Source organism: Eulemur rufifrons, chromosome 9 (genome assembly GCF_041146395.1).
Source record: "Eulemur rufifrons isolate Redbay chromosome 9, OSU_ERuf_1, whole genome shotgun sequence".
NCBI classification, from domain to species: Eukaryota; Metazoa; Chordata; class Mammalia; order Primates; family Lemuridae; genus Eulemur; species Eulemur rufifrons.
In genome coordinates, this window is record NC_090991.1 from 47,062,452 (window position 1) to 47,086,525 (window position 24,074).

Here is a 24,074-nt window from a genome sequence, read left to right on the forward strand (position 1 = left end):
TCATTCTTAGCTGCACCATAGGCTGTAATTTGCCAAGCCCTGGTATATAGAATACAAGAATATTAGACCTGGAAGAGATTTTTTTTTGCATTAATAAATATATATACTGTTTTCTAACTAGAATATATTCCCTATGATTTCTGAGAGCATTTTATAGACTTTTACTTCTGAACAGTTAACCAAAAGTCTCAATGGTGTTAATTTTATAGAAAAAAATAGAACACCACAGCCTACAATAAAGGATTAATTGTTCATATATTTGCTCAGTTATTTCCACAAATTACTTAAAGCAAGCATTATTAGAAGGCAAACAATAATTACGAAAATAATCTAAGAAGCCTCCTACTCCTGCCTTTGTTAATATTTTTCATTCTTGGTTTTGATACTATATTAATAATAATAAACCTCTCATTTGAAAATACTTTATATGATGTACAAGGAAGCAGGAGAGGCAAAATGATTTGGTAAATTCCAGCCAATCTCCAAGAGAATAATGATTATAATAAAAGTAATGGCAGTGGCATCACCGTGCATTAGTATAGAAATGGGTTGTTCACAAAACCCTTTCACATGCTCCAAACCAACCTTGATTCTCAGTGAAAGTCTGTTAATGCTATGCTCTGTAGAGCTGGGAGCTGCCCATTGATTATCTGTTCATGTGTTAGGGTCACTGCAGAACTATTTCCCAAGAAAATCCTGGCCCCATGCCCGAGTGCTCACTTGGTCCTTAACTACATGGGCATATCTCATCCACTACCTTCATTGGATGGCAAGAAAACAGAGGTAGCCCCGGATAATTAGTGACCTTTCTGTTGCTTCATACTTTTCAAAAGGCAGGGTGCTAAATAATTCCAAGGGATGTTTTATTGTTTATATTATATGTTTCAAGTCATATTTGTCTTGATTTCAAAGTGCCATTACAATGAGTACAAATTGTGACAGCTAAAGAAAGAACAGCTTTGGGAATTATAAGAATGAGAAATTAGAATTTTTGAAATTTGACTCTTTCAAAAAGCTTTTCTGAAGAAAAATTTCCTGCTCAGGAACACAAGCTATATAAACATTACTGCCATGTGTGTGTGTATATGCATTTTGTTTTTTATTCTCTTTCCCTTCCTCCCAGTCTCTGGTTGTAAGTTAGTATAGAAAAACCATAAATATTCTATGCATATCAAAGGGATTTTGAAGTAAGAGAAGGCTTGCCATTAAAATCTTAGGTTTATGTTCCTATCTGTATTTATATTCTTATTTCTTCCTTACTCTTTTATTTATGTATTTAGTTTCAGCAAAAAGGATAGAATCATAATATGTTAAGGTTGGGAAAAATCGTCATTGACAAAGGATTCTTTTCTCTCTCCTTTTCATCCTCCCTCCTTCCTCCCTTCCTTCCATTTTCCTTTGCATTTTTCTGAAGACAGTTCTGAATGGAATGTGCCTCCAGAGAGACTTGAGTTTCCACCTGTTTGGTCACCCTCTGTGCTGGCAGCACCAGCGTTCCTTTGTCTTTAGCCTCTAGTTGTTCTAGTTGTTTGATCATATTAACTGTATGTTTCCTGGCATTTGTTACTTTTGTCATGATATCTTTGGTACATTTCCTTCAAGAAAATACCTTTCTAGGCTCCTGGTTTGGTGCATAGCCAAAGCCAAACATCTTTCTCTTCAGTAGATTGATACCAACTGAGAGATCATTGACGTCAGAGAAAAGTACACATGAGGGGACTATGGAAACACAAAATCAGCAAACCTCTGGCTCCTGAGAAGACCCTTGAATAGTCTATACACCATTTATGGAAGAAAGATCACTGGACTCAATTAGATAGCCTGGTGGAATAGAAGGAATGCTGAGCAGGAAATTAGGGGACCTGGGTTAGTTGTGACCTGGGGCAAGTCACTTCACCTCTCTGGACCTTTTGTCCCTCTATAAAGGAAGGGACTAGATTTGGAATTCCTATGTTCTATGAGTTTTATGAGTTAACAGAATCATAGGCCAAGTATTATTTCTTTTTTTTAAAAAAACAATTGTGGGCCGGGCGTGGTGGCTCACGCCTGTAATCCTAGCACTCTGGGAGGCTGAGGCCGGCAGATCGTTTGAGCTCAGGAGTTAGAGCTCAAACTGAGCTCACTCATCCTGAACAAGAGTGAGACCCCATCTCTAAAAAAAGAAAAAAAAAAACTGTGGAAAAAGTCATGGAATAATTGTATCTATTGATGTTCTTGGATGAAAGAAGTTTGAGACTTACTGCTATAGCATAATTATCTACATAACTGTACATATGGCTCATATTTATTAGATATTTACTGTATGCCAAGCATTCTGCTGAGTATTTTATTTGGACTATCTCATTTAATACTAACTCCTACTACATGAGGTAGGTATATTAGTATCTTCATGTTAAAGAAGAAATGGAGGACCAAAGAGATTAAATAATTTAAACCCAAAATGTATTTCATTTCAACTGCCATACTATTCACATTCTTATGCTCCTTTACGGTACTCATGAACTTCCACTTTCTTCCTGAGGAAAAACCTCTCTAGTCACGTGTGATTTAGGAAAGACATAGTTGACTAAATATCTCATGTTTCTTCTTTTCCCCCTTATCCTTCTTAGGCCACCTCGAGATTTGGACTCCAAGGCTTGTATTTCAATTGGAAATCAGGTGAGAAAAATTATATCTGCCAGTTAATACCTTGGCCATTTTCTATGTAGGCTTTCTGATTGACCTCTGAAAAATTTATGTTCTCTAACATGCTGTCAGGGGATGAGTCAAAACAAAGCTTCAATTTAAAGGGAAGTGGTATGTGGAGCTTTTGCTCTTTTGAAGGGTGTATTGAAATTAGGCTATTGTGGTTCTGATGGAAGGTATTTGAGGAGAGTAGGTGATTCTCTTGGGAGTGCATTTCTCAAAGCCCAGACATAATCTAGTTGCCACCAGTTAGTAATGGATTACAAACATCATGGAGGGGTTATGCTAAAGAACTGCAGTGTAGGAACCTTCCACTGAGCCATGGGAAAGCTGAGTTGGAGCTGGGTTTCTGTGTTGCCTGTGACAAGCAAGTGGCCTACTTTGGGAGCTTAAATATCTCCTGGCGCTTCTTGCTTTCAGTGGCTGCTTTGACATGCTAGAAAACTTTCTGGCCCAGAAATAATCCTTAGAACATTTGGAGAAACCAGACAGAGGACAGCATGTCTCTGTTCAGTTTATTTTTCTCTTTCCTACTGCATTATTACTTTTCTGTCTTGCAGAACTTTGAGGTGAAGGCAGATGACCTGGAGCCCATAATGGAACTGGGACGAGGTGCGTACGGGGTGGTGGAGAAGATGCGGCATGTACCCAGCGGGCAGATCATGGCAGTGAAGGTAGAGTTGACGTCCCCTAAACGTCCTATGTCTGCAGTGTGTATGTTTGTCCATCTCAATTGTAAACCAGCCCTTTTTGTAGAAGCAAAACAATCTTCAATAGGTCGAAACAGAAAAGATTATTTTCAGGGAACAATATTTCCCTCCAAATGTGTGGAAAACGCTTCCTTGGTATGAGTTGCATCTACTTTTATTTAATTTTTTAAACGGTAAGTCTCCTCTGTCCTTCCTCCCTTCGTTTTTAATTTTTCATGAAACCACCATGTCATCATCACACTTAAAAAACTTATCAATACTTAACCTCTTCTAATACCCAATGCAAATGAAAATTTCCTTGATCATCTCAAAGTGGTGTTTTTTTTTTTTTTCCTTCCCCAGTCTGGTTGGTTTTTCAAGTTAGCATCCAAACAAAAATTCGCATATTATATTTGGCTGTTATGACTCATAAATCTCTTTTATTTTATATTCTGTTGTTTTTAAAGAATTGTACCTGAAAATCAAGAAACCAATATTGAGAGAGGAAATTGTCTCCATTTGTGGAAAAAGGAGGGTAAAATACATCTAGAGTAAATTTGGATAGTTTTTGTGCTATGCAAAGAAATTTATAATAATTCCATATTTCCATATTTCATTTTCATGTGTTACAAATAGCTAATCATTTGGGGTTGATATTCAGAAGATGTTGCTAAAAGTTGTGTTGTGAATTTTTGTACTGTTTTCAGGGTGGGACTCCTTGAGGTCCCTGCTTTACTCATCCTCAGAGTAGTAACCGTAAATTTCCCATGCATTCCCATTCAGCGGATTCGGGCCACAGTAAATAGCCAGGAGCAGAAACGGCTACTGATGGATTTGGATATTTCCATGAGGACAGTGGATTGTCCATTTACCGTCACCTTTTATGGCGCACTCTTCCGGGAGGTAGGTGATTGATCAATTCAAAGTCCAAGAACAATAACTTAAGAAGTTTCTCTGATCACATAAATGCCATGCACAATCACAGTACTCTTTCTTGTTTGACATATCTTGTTTAGAGGGTTTTACACGTGTGCAGTGATGACCTGCCTTGGTGCAAAGTTGGCTTGAAATTATGGTACTTACAAGTGTGGTTAGCCCTTTTGAAGATGCTGATTCTCTTCTCCTTTCTGTTTTGTTTTGTCTGTTTTGGCAGAACTGTCGCTTATCAATTGTCTATAAACTGATTTGCATCGATTCCTTTTTTTTTTTTTTTTTTTTTTTTTTGTTGAGACAGAGTCTCACTTTGTTGCCCAGGCTAGAGTGAGTGCCGTGGCGTCAGCTTAGCTCACAGCAACCTCAGACTCCTCGGCTTAAGCGATCCTACTGCCTCAGCCTCCCGAGTAGCTGGGACTACAGGCATGCGCCACTATGCCCGGCTAATTTTTTCTATATAGATTTTTAGTTGTCCATATAATGTCTTTCTATTTTTAGTAGAGACGGGGTCTTGCTCAGGCTGGTCTCGAACTCCTGACCTTGAGCAATCCACCCGCCTCGGCCTCCCAGAGTGCTAGGATTACAGGCGTGAGCCACCGCGCCCGGCCTGCATCGATTCCTTAAAGTCTGAAATATTCTAGTCTTTTGGCCACTTTATGAGCTTCATGTAGCCTGCTTGTGTACCCTATAGGCTTGATTTGATCTTTGTTCTACCTCTGTTTTTCACTTTACCGTTATGTGGATCACAAGGCTTCACCTCACTCTTAAAACTGGGGTTTTGAGTGACTGATGCTGGTGCTCAGTGTAGGAGATCACACAAGGAGTAGGCATTTGGACCTAACTCCTAGACAGCAGTAACAGTAAAGTCTTGGATTTCTGGGGTTCTGTTGCTTATGTCTGTGAGTAATTAGATACCATTTTTTGTTAAGGAGTAGGCGATCACATGCAGGTTCAGTGCTTGGCTGTCTGCTGGTTTGCTCTTTGGAGATAATCTTGCTTATTTATAAATACCTTTGAGATCTTAATGGAAAACCATACATTTCCTCTAAAAATTCAAGGAAAAAATAGTCAGTTCTTCAGGATAGGTGTTAACTGTTTTTGCTTTCTCCCTTTTCCATCCTTTTTAACAATCCCTGAACCAACTGGTCTCCAGGGTGATGTGTGGATCTGCATGGAGCTCATGGATACATCGCTAGACAAATTCTACAAACAAGTTATTGATAAAGGCCAAACAATTCCAGAGGACATCTTAGGGAAAATAGCAGTTTCTGTGAGTATACCGTGAACCCTACTACAAGGAGAATATGAGAAGTCTAGGCCTTCTGTGTCTTTGTACCTAGACCACGACCACAACCACCATCCAGTACATGTCTGTGGAATGCACAAGTTCGTTGGTGGATGGATAAATACGTGCTTTTCTTTCTGAGCTCTGTGTAGAAGATTCCAGCACTCACTTGATGTGGTTAACTCTTAAGTTAAATGCCTCTAAGCAATGCATTCATCTCATGTGACCACATTCCTGGTGTCTATATTCTGATATTAGTTTATTTTGATTTTCATTTGTAGATTTTTTAAATGTCTTCTTAAGATGAATAGGCATAGAAGGAAGCAGAAGAAAAAGAAATAGAAAGGTCTGCTACCTTAGTGGTACTGAGGTTCAGGAGGGTGGAGAGAAAAAGGAATGCTTGGGGAAAAATGAAGAACAAGGTAGATGAGGGAGATATCCTCTCTGCTATAAGATATAGTCCTCTCTGGTGGGTGGAGTACAATTTGTGTAACTTCCTATGTCTTTTCCTGGATAGGACCACCAGTATGTGAGAAAATACCTCACCCTATGACCTTAAGCTAGGGATAAAAAAACTGGATATACTTAACATTCAATTTTTTTCCAGTGATGTGGTAAATAATTCTATCTTTGTTTCTCTTGCAGATTGTAAAAGCATTAGAACATTTACACAGTAAGCTCTCTGTCATCCATCGAGGTAAGTATCCATGGACCTGTCTCAGCTGTTCCTTTTGTAAAGTTTGCTTCTTTTACCTGAAGTCCCTCCTCACCGCTCTTTCCCCTGTGGAAGAACGTAGAACTGAGTCAGGCAAGAGAACTAAGGAGCCATTCTTTGGGGTTGGATAGCAAATCACAGAAGTAGCTATTCTTTATCATGGCTGAGGACATAAGAAGACATGGGCTTTATGTTACCTCTAAATTGAATATAAAATGCCTGTTACCAAGCAGAGCTGTGGGATGAGGTCATTGAGAATTTTAGAGGATAGGATAAAAATTCATCTTGTATTGGCCTTTACATGGGACCTTCTTAGAAAAGCAAAATCATAACTCCTAATACCAAATGAATTGGAATCTGCATTTTGACCAAGATTCCCAGGAAATTCTTGTGTATATTAAAGTGTGAAAAGCTTTCAGACAGGAGGCAGGACAACATGGTTTGTCTCTTCCTTCTCTGCCTCCTCCCCTTCTTTCCTTCCTATCAGCTTTTTATCTCTTTATCCTTCCATTCATCCACCTTACATCCATTTATCTATCTTCTATCCACCCATTCATCTGTCCAGATTTTAAAAATATAGCACTATAATAGATGCACTGGGAGGCATGTGAGAAGAATATAATATTCTTGCTAAAATTCTACATAGGGATTCTTGATAGGGAAATAACATAAATATATAAAAACAGGGAAGAAAACACCTTGGAAATATGAAAGTAGTATAGGTAGAATGTAAAACAAAGAAGTGATTGCCATTTGGTGATTATAGTCAGGGAAAGCTGCTCGGAAGAGATATACTCAACCAAGTCTTTGAGAAAATTAATGGGAAGTATTGCTAACTAATAGGGCATTGTGGTTTTGGTAATTCCTAGACTCTCTGAGCCTAGAAATAATGTAAAATACCTTGTACAGTGTTATCATCATTATTATCAGTTGTTATTATTAATAATTAGGAAAATAAGGTGGTGGAAGATGAGGAGGAGAAAGTGGGAAGGGATACAGATGGGAAGAAGAATATGGATTATCCACAAATGTGAAACTGATTTTTAAGAGTTTATTTCAGAATTATGAAATATTTAATTCATAATAGAGAATGTATATAAAGCATGAAAAATAATAGAATGAAATTTGTATACACATCAGTTTAAGGGAAAACTTATAAGGGATAATTTTTAAAGCTTTTACAGTATCTTTTTTCTTGATCCCATGTGCTTTGTGAAAAGTATCACCAAGGGAAAAAAATAACTGTAATTTCTAATTCCATTATCCAAAGATGACAATAGTTAAGCTTTTTGGGCGTGTGGATGAGTGGGTTATATCTTTCTAGTCTGAAGAATTCGTTCCAGATCTGTTCAGTAATACCTCTTCTTCCATGACCTGTCCCATGGTCTGGAACTGGGTTCATGACGCTTTATACCCTATGACCTCTGACATATCTCTTGTGCAAGTTTCAATCAAAACTGGTTGCTCTGATCATATTTAGTGTATCATTGTGTTACAGTCTGCCTTTTCATCCCTTGTTCTATTATTTCTAAACTAAATATCAATAGATCATTTTGAACTGAGCATTTGCTGCAGTAAAAACTTTTAAAGTCCTTTCTACGTGTATGGAGACAATGAAGACGATAAAAGAAGTAGAAGAAACAGTTCTTTCCACTGATGGATTCACAGTCCAGTAAAACCCAGACAAAACCTGAAATAGAAAATCAAGTTGAAGGCAAAAAGCCGTAACTATGAGTCAGGGATGAATGACAGTTACTTCTGTGTCGGGCAACTTGAGGAAAGGAGGGGGAGGGCCAAGTTGAGATTTCAGGCCCTCTGCTGGTCGAGAAATGAATCTTGAAAGCAGGCTGAAATGACGGGATCCTGATTGTTTTTGCTTTCAGACGTGAAGCCTTCCAATGTGCTCATTAATGCTCTGGGCCAAGTGAAGATGTGTGATTTTGGAATCAGTGGCTACCTGGTGGACTCTGTTGCTAAAACAATTGATGCAGGTTGCAAACCATACATGGCCGTAAGTACATTAGCTGGGGGTGGCACCTGAGAACGCAACTGCCAGCAAAGCACGCAGGGAGATAGAAAACGGATGGCCACAGAGGGAACACTGAAACGTGCCTAAAGCTCTAGAAATAGTCTACATCTCCTTTTTTTCTTAAATATGTCTTGTTTGAAATCTTTAGTCACTTGTTTCATATGTTGTCTTCATCTGTTCTGGCTGCCATAACAAAATAAACAACAGAAATTTGTTTCTCACAGTTTTGGAGGCTGGGAAGTCGAAGAGTAAGGTGCCAGTAGATTCAGTGTCTGGTGAGGGCCCACTTGTCTAAGGTTCATAGCTGACGTTTTCCTGCTATGTCCTCACATAGTGAAAGGAGTGAGGGATCTCGCTAGGGCTTCTTTTATATGGGCACCAATCCTACTCGTGAGCATTCCACCCTCATGACCTTGTCGCCTCACAAAATCCCCTTCTCCTCATACCATCACATGTGTGATTAGGTTTCAACATACGGATTTTGGGAGGGACACAAACATTCAGACCAGGGCATATATATATTAATACTACTTTTAAAAAATCAAGTAAAAGAGATATATTATTTGAAAAAAAAAAAAAACAAACATGTAAGCAATATATGGAGCCTGTACAATTTTCCACACTGAGTTGCAGGTGGGTGTTACCTTGTTTGTTGAAAATGGAATAGTAGGTAGAATTTAAATTACCCAAGCAAAGCAGTTGGGTTAGTCATGAGAGAACCTCAAGGCTGTGAAGATTTATAGCCATTAGCAGAGACCTTGGGATCCTCTTTAACTGAAAGAACTTAATCCTGCATTCTGTCTGGAAATGGACTTGCGCTTGGAATTGAAAGGCTTTCTGTCTGTGCTTAGCTAAAAATTGCTTAGGTCTGTCAATGTGGGACAATAGCCCAGTGACTCTTCTCTCTTCTTCTTCTTCTTTTTTTTTTTAGAGATTGTCACCCAGGCTGGAGTGCAGTGGCACAATCATAGCTCATTGCAGCCTTGAACTCCTGGGCTCAAGTAATCCTCCTGCCTCAGCCTCTAGGAGTGCTCTATTAGGCCCAGCTAATTTTTTTATTTTTAATTTCTTGTAGAGATGATGGGGTCAGAGGGCGGGGGTGGGGGGGTTGTCTTGCTATGTTGCCCAGGCTGGTCTTGAACTCCTGGCCTCAAGCAATCCTCCCACCTTGGCTTCCCAAAGCACTGGGATTCCACCTGAGCTGTTGATTCTTTTTCCTGAGTTCTAGACTATTGGTGTTTTTCACAAGGATAATTCTAGATGGTAGCTTTATAACATAGACCTGGTTTCCTCTTAAGGTGAAATTGAAATTGGTGGTTTTGAAGGGAACTCGATCCATTACTGTGTCCAAGAAAAGACTAACACAGAAGAAGGAAAACCCCAGGAAGACATTGATATTTATTGTAATCACTGAGCCCTCTTGACCTGCGAGGCATGTTAACAGCTTAAAACAACTCACTTGGCAGCTGGTGCTACCCCCACCCCCAGAGACTTTATTGAGCTGAGAATGTCACCTCAGTAGTCTTTCCAGTTTCTCAGTTGTCTGTCTCCTTTTTAGCCGGAAAGAATAAACCCAGAGCTCAACCAGAAGGGATACAGTGTGAAGTCTGACATTTGGAGTCTGGGCATCACAATGGTAGCGTATGACAATCATCACGGACTATAAGGTTAAGGGGATGAAGCTGCAAATGGGTGGATTTGGGACCAAGAAGCAAATGCCCAAAGTGCTGGCTTGGGGCATCCTTTCCTGCTGCCATGGCAGGAGATTTTGAGTGATAATTGTTTGCAGTGTGGTGTAGCAGAAATCCTGAACTGAGATGGGGCAAATCAATTTTTCTCTTTATTCCACTTCTTAGTTGTATGTCCTTGAATAACTGATGTAGTTACACAGACTCTTTTTCTGTCCGCATCTATAAAATGAGAGGATCTAACTAGATTCCTTATAGTTTAAAATTAAATTATTCTAGTCAAGGCAAAAAGCTTCAGCTACACAAAGAGTGCCACTGTGTGTGGACCCCTGTAGGGCAGTGTTATCTAGGACATAGGCTATTCTTCCCGCGATATTTTTATCATAGCAATCTTAGCTGTTGAGGTCAGGTGTATCCTAAACACATGATAACAAATCGGATAATTTCCTTAGGCACAGCTCTAAAGTTACACGATCAGTGCCTTACGCATAACCTTGGTGATCATAAATTTGCAGTGTATTACCAAGGGCTGGAATTATCCACTGTGGTCCTGGCTCCGTCCCGGGCACAGCAGCTGATTAAATCCTGTGAGTTATTTCACGTCCCTGCCCAGAAAACACGTGATCCTGTGACGGCAAAGTGGCTTCTACTCAAGTCCAAAAAAAGATCAGTCTTTTGGCCCTAGGTTACTTTCCCCGCCGCCATTTCACCAAATGACCTGCAGATGGCAGTAGAGGCACAGCTTTGTAAAGATCTTAGGGTGGGAATTAACTTTTCAGACCACACCTTGAAAACCAGTTTGCTTTGAAAACCAGTTACTTGCCTCCTGAAGTTTAATACTGTTGGCTTGCAGTTTTTATGAATTGCCACAGTGGATTTTAGTGAGGGACCCTGTTTTAGATAGGTTTAAGTGGCTGTCTCTAGTAAGATCTTATTTGAAAATTCCTAGAACTAGGACTCTGGGGAAACTGTTCAGAGAATAGATTATTAGTTTATTTTTTCCCCCCAAATTATACTTGAATGTCATCTTTGTATTTCCCTCTGGTGTTCCAGGAATGAAAAACACACCTGCTTCCCTAAAGCAGCCCTGTTTAACCTGTTACCTCCTTGTTTTCTCTCTCTCCCCTAGATTGAGTTGGCCATCCTTCGGTTTCCCTATGATTCGTGGGGAACTCCATTTCAGCAGCTCAAACAGGTGGTAGAGGAGCCATCGCCACAACTCCCGGCAGACAAGTTCTCTGCAGAGTTTGTTGACTTTACCTCACAGTGGTAAGAGCGCCTCATCTCCCAGGTGTCAGTGCTAAAGAGAATGAGTTCTCATGGATTTCCTCCATCAGGTGTAATCCATTATGCATGCATTCATTCCGAAAGCATTTGTGCAGTCTGCCCTAGATACTGGGGGGGAGAAATGACTATATCACCCTCCCTGCCCTCACTGAGCTCAAAGTTAAGTAAAGAAGTCTCATAAATCAATAATTACCATATTTAATATAATACGGCAAGTCTAGTGGTGGAGAGATGCACAGGGAATTCAGGGAACCCAGGGGAAAGGCATCAGGATAAATTTTTCTGGAGGAGATAAATCCTGGGCTGAGACCATGAGAGGTATTTTCCAAGCAAAGGGGAAGCAAGGTATTCTGAACAGAAGGAACATTACACATAGTGTCACAAAAGCAAGAAACTCCTTTATACGAGCTATAAGCAATTTGATGTTGAATAGAGCAGAAAGAGAAAGCCGGTAGGACCTACTAGACGTCTAGAGCTAGGGAGTAGAGGAAGAGAATCACTTTGGGTGGGAAAGTAGTGGGTAGTGTGAGTGTTACTTAGGTACCTTGAAGTCTTACAGAATCTTGGCTCCTGTGGAAAACTTGCTTACTGTGGATGGGCTTGCCCATGATGGCAGAATGGATCATGCTGGGGGGCTGGGAAAGGAATCCAAAGAAAGTTGGGGTAGAAAGAAGAGAAGAGCCATACTAATACGGTAAACTTTATATTTTCATGGAAATTGCCAGTGCGATCAAGAAAAGTAAGAGAGGGAAGAAAAGTATTCTCCAGACTGTTGAGTGCTTTGTGTCTGCCTAGTGTCCATGATGTCTGGCATAACTCAATAGTGATGCCTGTGGCCAGTGCTGCTGGAAATAGGATGCCAAAGGTAAAGCACAAAGTGGAGCCACGTTAGTTTATTTGGGCATCCCGGGAGGAAGAGGGGTCAGAGACAGTGGCAAGCCCAGCTGTGACCCCTGGAGGGGAGCATTTCTGACCACTCACTGTTGAGGAAGGACCCGGAGCTCTGCAGGCTGTTGGAGGTACAGAGGAGGCTTCCTTCCTCATGATGTCATCCCTTGCCTCCATGATTCTTGGGAGAAATGTTCTGAATACAGCTTGTATTGGGAACCATGATGAGACAAAGCAACTATCTGTTGCTTGTGAAACTAAGACCTCTCTGACTTTTCGTGAGTCCTCGGCCCCTTCTCACCCCTGGTATTTTTACCTGATGATAGATGAGGCTGGCATACTGTTGTTTGTTGTTGTTTTCGGCTGAATGGCCAGAGAGGGGCTGGAGCACTGAGTCCTGGTGTAATATGTTGTTGGATGCCTCTTAAAATATACATCCTCTGGGCTACTGGGGCTCGTCCTCCTATCTGTTTTCCTCGAGGGAGTGTGCAGGAGGCAGTAGTACATCTGCCAGGTTGAAATGGTTTCATGATTTTGCTTTCTGGATTCAAAACCTTGGTTTTTGTTGTTATTGTTTTTTTTATTATTATTATTTTTTTTCCTTATCCTCAAATGTTTAAAGGTCACATGGAAAAAAGGATGAGTCATCTTGGATAATACAGATCAGTTGTTCTCAAGAGGGGTGGTGATGGGGAAGGATCTTATCTCGGGAAGTCTCTTCAGACTCTCCTCTCTGTCACCCATCTGCCACTTGTCCCCCTTTCCCCCTGATTCTGGGCACTTCAGGAAACTTTGGTGAGGAGAACGAGGCTGGTGTGGAAAGTCTGAGACAGCTGAGTCCCCTGATGTGCATCACCTGTTTCATCGCGCAGTTCTCAGCTGTGGCTGCTCGTTTATAAAACCCTAGCAAGCTTTCAAAACTACTGTCCCCCAGGCCTCACTCTTGGAAATTCTGATGTAATTGGTCTGAGGAGGGGCCTGAATATCAATATTTTTCAAATGTTCTCAGGTCATTCTAATGTACATTGGCGGTGAAAAGCCTGGGCTTAGCCATAAGATCTGTGGACCTGTTATCCGCTGCCTTCTGTTCAGAGGCTTCTTATCTCCTGCAATTTATTTAAAAACATCATTCAATTATTAATACTTTTTATTTCACTAGAGTATTTTTTTCCTCTTACTTGGAATCTCTCCCAAAGAATCAGAGCATTAAAGCTTTTACAGATATTTAAAAAAATGAAAATCTTGAAAAATAAATGTTTTCTGCCTTTAATGTATGCCCACATATGTGTAAATCCCAGAGACCTATGTCTGTTCTTCATGCAGTGGCCACACTGTGCCTACCCTCCCCTCGTAATGCCCATAGTATCTTCATGGCTGCCTCTCTGAGATACGCCCTTCCCTCTCTTTTGCTCTCAATTTTACTCCCAGCTACCATAGTTCATTAATTTAAACATTTTCAGCTGTAGACATCTTCCAACTTTCCTGAAACTGTTAATGCTATTAATACTGTTAATGCTGTGTTAATTCATTTCCACTCGTGTACGTCAGTTGGTCTCACTTATGGGGTTTATTAAAAATTATATTAGAAGCAAAAATCACTTCAACTTAGAAATCATCAAAAGATAAATTTTTCTTCCTCAAACTTTCAGTATTATAGCTATGGTAGAATCCAATACTTAAGGATATCAACTGTGTGAAAGAGTGAGTTATTTTTGTTGGTATGGGAATTAGGAAATTGAAGGGGAACATTAATTCTGAATTTTATGAGCATTCTTATCCTCAGTTGGACTTTCGCAGAGTACAAGCTCTCCTATTTCAGATCCCACGTCAATAATTTTTTTTGCCTGCCATAAACCACCAATATATTTTCTTTGATAGCCCCTAAGGATGAATATTAACTTATTTTGAAACCGAGTTGAAAAGTTGTCTCATACTTCAAAAACTAGCACAGATTTTTTTTTAGACTTTGTGACTGGCTTAGATATTTATTGAAGCAATTCAATTTTTTGTATATATTAATATTTGGGTACATACCCTCAATCAGTACAATCTACATATTTCACCTGGTTTATTACTGAAAGCTTTACATTTGATTTGGAGCTAGGTGGGAAGAAGGGGCAAGTGATTTTTACTGAAGAACATCTCTTCTTGTTCCTGATGAAGAGAAGGATGTTGCCTATAAACTTAACTCCCAGTTATCAGCTGTTCTTCTGTTTTCCTATGTATAAAGCTGTACTATTGAGACACGCCTTCCTAAAAGGACCCTTTTTCTGAGTGATCTCTGTGTTTTTTATATTTTTAGGACACAGGCTGTGATCCCTCCAGACTTCTCAAAAAGCCCCAACTCTTTGCACTAAATGGGGAAAGAGGACTACAGATTTGGAAAGTGAAACATTTAATCTCAAATTTCCAGATGGATACATCTATGTTTTTATCTCCTACGTCTGTCTTTGGGATACATGTAGAAAAAGGGCACAAAAAAACTGACGGAGTATTTGTGACCCTTCATGGGATGTATCCTGCCCTGGCAATAGATGCAATCACAAGGCTGCGAGGTAGCATACACCTCCTTCCAGGGGATCAACTTAGTAGTCACTCTCCTCTGGTCCATCAGTTCTATAACGGTCTGTCAATTGACCGTAAGTTATAGTTGGTTGGGGGAGAGTAGAAAGCACTTACAGGCTGTCATCATTGTACCCAAAGTTACATCTAGAGCCCAGAGTTCCCACTTCTATATTTCTTTTGTAGTAACATCAGACAAATGTTATCTTCGAGGGGGGGAAAAAAAAAGCAAGTCAACCATATGAACTTGAAGGAAAAAGACCCAGTGGTTTCTTATAAACCCTTGCTTTCTGTACTTATTTTGAAATAGGTCTACTGAATGATATTTTCTTCCTTTTTTTTTTCCCCACATATGGGCTTTCTTATCATAGGGGTTTTAAAGAGTTCCTGGGCTGGGTAGTGCTGACCACATTTGCCTTATTTTGGGATTCATAATAGAGACGTCTAATAGAGCAGTTTTACATTCTAGTCCTGCAGGAGGGTTAGCAAATGAGTTCCTCCAAAAAATGGAGTCTTAGCAGGCTTACACTTTTCATCATAACCTCTTCCTATAGGTTCACAGAAGGAAGTCACTGGAAATCACCTGCCTAGTGCCACAATAGCTAGACTTCCTTTTGTTGTTCCTTCAGGCCTATTTAGGAGGCTCAGTGCTCAGCTGACCCACCTGATGGTGTATTGAAGTGTGTTGGAAGTCCACCCAGGTGCAGAAACTGACTCAGAGAAACCAGTATGAAACAGAGACAATCAAATCCAGTCTCCTACTTGTTCAGGAAGGACAGTAAAAAGAAGCACTGGATGTTTATTTAGCTTATGACAAATATATGGCTTGAGAGGTGCAATGTGTTTTCATTCTGTGGATGCACCAAATAGCCCTTCTTGGAAACTATCGGGGCAATTCAAATAGGCAGAAATCCTCTGGTCAGCACAAACTTCAGACTAGCAATTCTCAAGACAGCATGATCAGCTATGGTCAGAAGCGTGTGTTGTGGCATTTGGAAGAGGAATTAGGGCAGTTAGCTAATTGCACGCTTGAAAATGACAAGCCACTTGAAAATTCAAAAGTCTGACTCAAATTCAAAAAGAAATTGGTGTAGCTTTGAACTCCACAGTTGTTATTTTATACTGAATTTCAAGCACTTCCTATTAAACATGGAAAATTTGCTTTTTGCCCTAACCTTATCCTGAGGATTTTGCTATTCTTAGCCCATGTTTTGAAGTGTTCTCCATTTAAATGGTGGAGAGAATGGGTTATATCAGTTATGTTAACTGTACAAACAGCCTTGCTTTGCTGTGTAAGTATTTTCCATTAATATTCTGCAGTAGTATTTGGGGTAAATTTTGAGCTTTCTATTCAGGGGCCATAAATTGAGAAATGGTATACTTTCCCCACATTTTCTTTATACAGATTACAAAATAATAATTTTGGAAAAATTTTTATAAAAGGTTCCACAAGTCAAAAGATAAGATATCCTGACTGTAAAATCACCTTTACTGAAAAAAGTATTTAAACTCTTCTACTTGTTGGGAAGAAAGAGTCTTCTTTTGTTATCTTATTTACTAAATAGAAAGTAAAAAAAAAAAAAAAAAAATCAAAATCAGCAATACCAGAAAGATCCCTGGTTGGTAAAAGAGACCATTGTTTTCATTTGAGAAACAAGCTTTTTTCTTCCTTATTCCCATGGTTCTGTTTTTGACCAATGAAAGCTAATCATGGAAAGGTGGGCTGGGGTTCTCAGTGAGAATATTCCAGATTCAATGTAGAGAGTTAGGATCCAGAGACACCCAAAATCAACCCCTTGAATATTGAGTGTGGATTTAATGTTGTTTTTGTGCTTTTTTTGTTATTGATTTAGCAAGTTAAATTGGACAAATTATAGAGAAGAATTTCTGGTTTTTCATTTGCTTTGAACAATGGTGGGAAATCAGGGCTTTTGTACGTTAGCCTGTTTTTGTTTTGTTTTGTTTGCTTTGTTTCCTTTTTTTTTTTACTAGGGTCTATGTGCAAGTTAGCAATGTTGACTATGTGACAGGATCACATTTCTTCTCTGTTTCTTTCTAGGTGAACTAACTCTTGAACTTAGAAAGAAAAAAACTTTTGCTTTGGGAGCGGGAGGCAGGCGGTCATGGTGAGAATGTGCCCAAATGTCAGATGAATCAGTTGGAGATTCTTCTTTTAAGTGAATTCCTTCTCAGAGAAGGAGATAGGAGGTAGCAACAAGGAGGGACCCCCTAGCATACATAGAGCCCAGGGTTTCTCAATATCTGCAATGATGACATTTTGGACTGCATCATTCTTTGTTGTGGGGAACTGCCCTGTGCATTTTAGGATGTTTAGCAACCTCCCTGGCCTCTACTATTAGATGCCAGTAACACCCTGCCACCAGCTGTGACAACCCCAAATGCCTTCAGACATTGCCAAATGTCCCCTGGGGAGCAAAATCACATCCAGTTGAGAACCATCCATGTAGACTCTCAGAATGTAGTATATAGAAAGCCATGAGTGGGTGTTACAAGGTCTCATTCATTTCACTCAGGCACACATTCCCATATCAATCCAACTTTGACAGTTGTTAATTCCTCTTTCTAATGCACTCTTATTTTTATCCTCAGTTGAGATGAAACTTTCTCTCATAGGTTGTCTGGTCACTGAGGTCACTAGGTCCTAGGTCTGCCCTCAGTTCCAGGTTGAAACTTCTCTCCTCACATCTACCTGTACCCTGTCTCAGGTTCCCTGGCTTCTACCCACAGCATTGCCTGGAATAAACTGGTAGGCTGCTTTTAAGTTGTTTTGGTTCAAAAACTTTCTCTCTTTTAAAAAATATTTTGTTTTGTTTTAAACCACAGTTTCCCAAAGTGTCTCAATGACTTTTTATTCTCTTATCGTTTTATACCTTGCCACTCTCATGAGTAGTTCCTGTGGGTGGAGGAAAGCTCATGTCACACATACTAGTTCTCATTTGCTCAATAATGATCCATTAGCACAAATCCTAGCAACCTAATAATCAGTTACATTTTGATTCCTTCAACTCCAGGCAAAGTTCCTTTCCATTCATGTATGATTTTGTGGCCCATAGGTCACAGAAGTCTATAGGTTGCCTTGCAAATCATGGTTTTCAAAATCATCCTTCTGTACATTAATAACCTGGGATTCTAACTCCAAATAAACGATTTCTTTTCTTTTATCAATTTTAAGGCTGGGGGTGGATAGAAGATAGGGATGGGTTAAGGATAGAGGCAGTGAGTTGGTCTCTATCTGCAGTTTTATTACTGTTGCCTCCACATCAAATGTTGTTAAATGTCTGTGTATGGCGAGAGCTGAATGACCAGATGCCACTTGACTGAGTGCATGACCACATAGTATTCCTAAGAAGAATAATTGCCAAGTCACTGAATGAATGCGCTTTCTCTCTAATCAGCTAAGATATCATAAACAGTAGTGTTACCTTAGAAGTGTTACAGGTTTACTGCTTCTATCCCAGGCAGGTTTGGTTGGGAGTATATAAAAGCAAATTATACATTCAAGAGAAACAGAAGCAAGAAGAGCCAGATAGTTAAAGACAGCGAAGAGATAACAAACAAATGTAATATAAGAAATACCTGCCAATTTTGGCATTAAAAGCTGCTTGAAGGAAAGTAGATATATGTTTTGAAATATAATGGCTGTAGATGAGAAAAGTTAGCCTGTATATTATTGGTAAAGTATCAAAAGGAAAATACACACACACACACACACACACACACTCTCACTTTTCCCTATTTTTACCATTCAAGTATACCCAGAGTGATTTGAAACATAATTCGTAAGTGTTAAAGAAGAGCAAAGTCAAGATAGGAGGCCCATATTTTCAATACATTTTTATAGCTGGTTATGTTTAGTGTTCTACAGCTTCTGAAATCCTAGTCTAGTGAAAATACAGGTGGTTTCTAATTTTAATGTGCTTAATTTTTCTCTTTAAGCTTGAAGAAGAATTCCAAAGAACGGCCTACGTATCCAGAGCTTATGGTAAGTATCGTTAGTGTAAACATGTCCAAACTAACAGCTACTGAAAGTAAAGTAACTAAGACCTACATTATAATCAAATAACTGTGTTTTTTATAGTTTTAATTTTCCACCTTTTATTTTTAGCAGGGGAAGGAATAGTTCTGTTAATGGACAATTTCAAAAGAGATAAGAGCAAACACTGACACCCTTTCTAACTGGAGCATAGTTATTCAGCAGGCATTAAGTGCTTGCTCCTATCCTGTCCCACCCACAAGCAGGGCAGTCTTCAAGACCAACTCAGGACATGTCACAGAAGCACAGGTTCCTGGTATCTCTTAGCAAATGGTGTGGTGAGATGGCTCAGACATGGGGAAAGTACAACTTGGAAGTGTCAAGTCAGGAAGAGTTATGGAAAGCCCATCAGGAGGGTGTGTGATAGTCACCCAATTACATGGGTTTTTCAGTTCTGTTGGTTAAGCTTTGATAGAAGTCCACGCCACTCTCTGATTGGATGAATTGGGGACAAGGCCATCCCCTTTTTGGGCCTCTACTGTCCCCATTAAAAAGACAGTCTCCAGTGCTCAGCACTCTACCAGCTCTATTCAGCTAAGGCCCACAGTTGAAGAAGAGATGAGTAATACTTGAGAAAATCTTAGTATACATGTTTGGGTTGAATATTTCCTCCCTGATTATTTTTTTAATAGCTAGTTAGTGGGCTTTTCAGTCCTGGCTACCTTTTTTTGTTATGCTAATGCAACCCCACCCTGAGGGCATTTTAAAATTAATTGCACATAAAGTGTGATAGACTTACAATGATTCCTGTAGGATCCTCTGGAGACTGTAATCCTATTTTAAAGTTGCCTTGTTTTGTGACTAATTTCAGATAAAAGAGGAATATTTTCTCTATATTTCTGGCTATTTAAAATGGAGAACGTTTTTTGTTTTCCAAGTGGCCTGTTACTAGAAATTTCACTGGAACACATTTGCGAAAAAAAGAAATGCCTAATATACGTGGCAACTGACGTTGAATTCTACCTTTGCAATGTACCCTAACACTGTGACATTTTATGGCCTACATATTAATGTTATAAGATGTGGGTCCCCTCTCCTCCCCCCACCATTCTTCTTATAGCATTAGTTTCTGTGGTGCTGGGAATGGACTCGCCTTTTAAGACTAAAACTATTCCCTGCTTTTCTGTGGAATTGAGGTTTTTAAATGGAAAATCTGAGTCCAAACTCCCTGACTTTAGCATTGGGAAAACATACCCTGAAAGGCTATTGTTTAGATTTTAGGAGTTGTTTGGAGGGAGGAAAAAAAAATCCTTTTACCAGGTGAAGGGCAGTTTACTTAAAGCCTTAACCCAGACATGTACCTCTTATAGAAATTCCAAATGTTTTTCTCCCTAACTCAGATTGAACATACCATAAGTTTATCTCGTTGGCTTGTTCTCTCAAACTTCTCTTGGGGGTGGGCATGACTCAGTAGGATTTGTTTTTCTAGAGTAGATACCAGCCAACTTTTTCTGTAAAGGACTAGATAGTATTTTGATATTTGTGGGCCATACAGTTGCTGTTCCAACTACTCAAGTCTGCTGCTGCAGTATGAAAGCAGCCATATCCAATAAGGGGGCTGGGGAGAAAGTGGATGTGCAACTGTGTTTCAATAAAACTTTATTTAATAAACAGACTATGGGCTAGATTTGGCCCTTGGGCCATAAGTTGCTGACCCTATCCTAGATGATAACCACCAGAAATGATAACCAGGTCATTCAAACCTGGTGAGGCGATTATTTCCTCTGAATACCTTGGGAAATTCTAGATTGAATTGCAGTATTAAGCAAACATACCTGAACCTATAGAAATAGTCTGGAGGGATGGGGCATTGTACAGGGGGTGTGGAGACCTGTTGGTGACTGTAGCTTGAGCTTCTGCTCCTGGCAGTATGTTCATAGATCTCCATGTTTTCTCCAGGCATGACAGTGAACCTAAATGGTACAGAGTTCTCCCTTCTTGCACCTGGCTCCTCTTTTGGGAAAACCAGCCTGGGACTGTGGTCTGGTGGTTGTTCACGGTGCCTCATTTGTTTGTCTCCTGGTTGCTGTCCTTCCTTGCTATTCTTAGTCGGTCGCTTATAGAAGGAACTGTGTTTCCTCCCAACCCTTTACAGCCTCAAAACCCACACAAGAGGGCAAGTCACACTTTCCATTTGACATGTCTGCCTGCTTTCCCCTCCCCCTCCCCTCCTGGCTCTCACAGCATTCTCCAAGCCTGGGAATAAATGGAAAGGTCCCTGCGGATGTTTTCTTTTATTAAAGACTTCAGGTCAGACTGTTTAATGCATTCTCAGACTCAGGCTCCATCCACTGCGCTAATAGCCACTAGTAGGACAAGAGACAAGGTGGGGCTGGCAGGCATTGGAAGCAGTCATCAAGACAATCTGAGGTTTGGCGTGTCCTGTTTTGATAGTATAAAGCTTTTAAGTACATTAAAAGATTTCCAAATGTCAAGAGGATGTGGGAAAGCTAATAAGCACGATGGCAAAGCACTTGGTGAATGTGCTGTGTAAGTGGTTAGTAATCAGAAACGGTGCTGCTACGTGGTTGTCGAGGGAGCTCCGGAGGAAGGACCCAGCATCCAGAGCTTCAGTTGACATCGTGGGTGTGAGGATCCGGGCCAACACCCAACCTGCATCCTCAGACAGGCAAAGGCAGAAAACCTCTTTTCTGTTTTCTGAGTCATGATACTTAACAGTGACCGGCTACCTTCGTTTGGGTTTTATGTCCTTGTTCCTTTCCCATTTGCATTGCTTTCCAAAACTTTCATGGGTGGGCATTCAGTTCCCCACAGAGCTGACTCATTCAGCCCTCTGCTGTCAGGTTTAAAACAAATATAATTAGAAAACCTACAGCTAGGCAACAGGAAGGTTGTAAACTAAAGTTCCTAAAGTCAGGGGAAACAGAGTGAGTCATCTACATGTCTGCATGTAAAAATGCTCATATTTAGCTGCTCAGCTGGTCATTCAAAATAATCGGCAGCAACGATGATTTGGGGAAGTGGGCGTGGCAGGTGAGGAGGAACTTGGCGTTAGGTGCTACCTGAGGCATCGTCCTTTTTGGTTGGTTTGGTTGTTTCTCTTTCCACTGTGAGAACTGTGGATCCATGACCTGATGTATCTCCTTCTAATTAGAGATGGCAGGTTCCACTGTGACAGCTGGGCACTGTTTGTGACAAAATTGAGCCATTCGGGGAGAATTGTGCTGGTATAGAGAAAAATGGCTTCGTGTCCCTAGAATTGTTTTGAAACATGTGGCCTCTTGAATCATACTGTGCCTGTTCACCCAGCTAAGTGCAAGACTTGATGTGTTTTTAAAGTTGATCTGAGCTGTGTGAATAGAGACTAATGTTTCCTTTTCAATCTTTAATCTCCGAGTTCAATTTCTCTGCACATACCTAGAGTTTGGCAGTCTACATTATTTTCCAGATGGATTAACTCTTCATCAAGAGAGACATAAGTATAACTCATGGCTTGGAAAATGGCTTTAACTGTTTCAGTCTAAACCAGTTCTCCGACATCAAAGGCAAGGACTGCCTTCCTCGAACATTTACAGTTCGACAGAATTGGTTTCTCATTCTACCATCCATTTCCTGAGAAATGAAAGTGCATAAATCTATGAAATTTCTAATTGTTTTACTATTGTCTCAGTCTGCAATGACTTTGGAGGACCAAAGTTATTTATCAATCAAATTTTTTTAAAGCCATAGACGGTAGTGGAAACCTAGAGATATCAAAATGGAAGGAGTGGCAACTAAGAAATATCTTTAAATGTTTGCATCACTAGACGTGTGCTTGATTTTGGAAGGGAAGGGAAGAGTCCAGCTTAGCCCTGAGAGGGATACTTAAACTGTTTACCAAACAAATCTGTTAATTTGCTAATCTCTTATATTGTTTGTCAGTGACAAATATTAATACCATGTATTTTTCTTTTCTTTCTCAGCAACATCCATTTTTCACCCTACATGAATCCAAAGCAACAGACGTGGCATCTTTTGTAAAACTGATTCTTGGAGACTAAAAAGCAATGGACTTAATCGGTTGACCCTACTGTGGATTGGTGGGTTTCGGGGTGAAGCAAGTTCACTACAGCGCCAATAGAAAGTCATCTTTAAGATAATTTAACCCTGCCTCTCAGAGGGTTTTCTCTCTCCATTTTCTATTTTTTCCCCCTCCAAAGAGGGCTTTGGAATCTAGAGTATAGAATGAACTGTCTAGATGGATGAAATATGATAAAGGCTTAGGACTTAAAAGGTGATTAAATATTTAATGATGTGTCATATGAGTCCATAAGCTTCTCAGACTTCTCTTGTTCTTTATGAAATGAATGCATTGGCCCTGGCAAAAAGGTGCTACAGTAGTGATGAAATTATAAGTAGATTTTTAGTGTGTCCCATTTATTATTTTAATATTTATGTTTTGAGTGCTTGGTTGAAAAGATTCCATTTTATGCAAGAAGCGAGATACAAAAGATAAGGTTGGGTTGGCAATATTTATAGGGCTTGTATTTTTTAAGTTCAATCATGTCTGTGGTCCAGAAGAAATTATTTAATATGCATCTTTAAGAATATTATAAAAATATCATAAAGGAGCTCTTCTTGTGAAATATTTGTTCCAGCTATTGTGGCTGCTGCCACGTTCCCAAACTTCTGCTCAATCCTGGGTAATCACCATACATTTTCGGTGGAGTGGCAAGGTATCCTGGTCATACACTTTCCCAAACTTAGGAAAACTTAAAAATCACTTTTATCACAGCTCAAAGAGTAAAGAATTTGGTTCACTTGACATTTGTGATATAGTATTAGTGGAAAGTGATTTGTGATGTGATTTTATATCTACCTATCTATCTACCTGTGTGTATGTGTATTTGGTAATTCACAAGTCATGCAAAGTGGCTTCTATGAACATTCGTATTTTGTGAGGAGGACATTTGTCAGTTTTGAGGGAAATACGTTAAACCACAGAGAGAATCGGTGCCTTCTGCTTTCATCCCTCCTGCAATGCACGTATAAGCTCCAAGGATTGCTTTTGCAGTTAATGTACTCTTTTGCTTTGTTTGTTTTCTTGTTCAATGAAGAAGGCTTACTGTTCATAGAAGAACTCCAATAGAAGAAAATTACAGGCAGTGAGTTGTTTTTCGGTAAGATGAGGAGGGTTGAATTAATTCCTAGGAATAGACTACCAAATTTCACTAGTTTGAGTTGAGGTCACATCTTTCTTCAGCAGCATGCAGTAGCTGGCTCCCCTAAAGGAAATGAGGTCCATCGTGAACTCATAGA

At 39.8% G+C, this 24,074-nt stretch overlaps 1 protein-coding gene across 5 annotated transcripts in view; it reads left to right on the plus strand.

Annotated features, from left to right (window-relative positions):
* MAP2K6 (mitogen-activated protein kinase kinase 6) overlaps window positions 1-24,074 on the plus strand; it is a 121,661-nt gene that overhangs the window by 86,683 nt on the left and 10,904 nt on the right. For 4 of the 5 annotated variants that reach the window (XM_069482814.1, XM_069482816.1, XM_069482818.1 and 1 more), the window contains 10 exons: window positions 2,610-2,658; window positions 3,246-3,359; window positions 4,158-4,277; window positions 5,461-5,577; window positions 6,238-6,289; window positions 8,191-8,318; window positions 9,895-9,972; window positions 11,154-11,293; window positions 18,719-18,764; window positions 22,739-22,855. In XM_069482814.1, the coding sequence (XP_069338915.1) occupies window positions 2,610-2,658; window positions 3,246-3,359; window positions 4,158-4,277; window positions 5,461-5,577; window positions 6,238-6,289; window positions 8,191-8,318; window positions 9,895-9,972; window positions 11,154-11,293; window positions 18,719-18,764; window positions 22,739-22,816 (922 nt within the window). In that variant the 3' untranslated portion in view covers window positions 22,817-22,855. Of the gene's footprint in view, window positions 1-2,609; window positions 2,659-3,245; window positions 3,360-4,157; window positions 4,278-5,460; window positions 5,578-6,237; window positions 6,290-8,190; window positions 8,319-9,894; window positions 9,973-11,153; window positions 11,294-16,820; window positions 16,872-18,718; window positions 18,765-22,738; window positions 22,856-24,074 lie in introns of those variants that run through there. The other variant, XM_069482817.1, reaches the window with a different exon arrangement.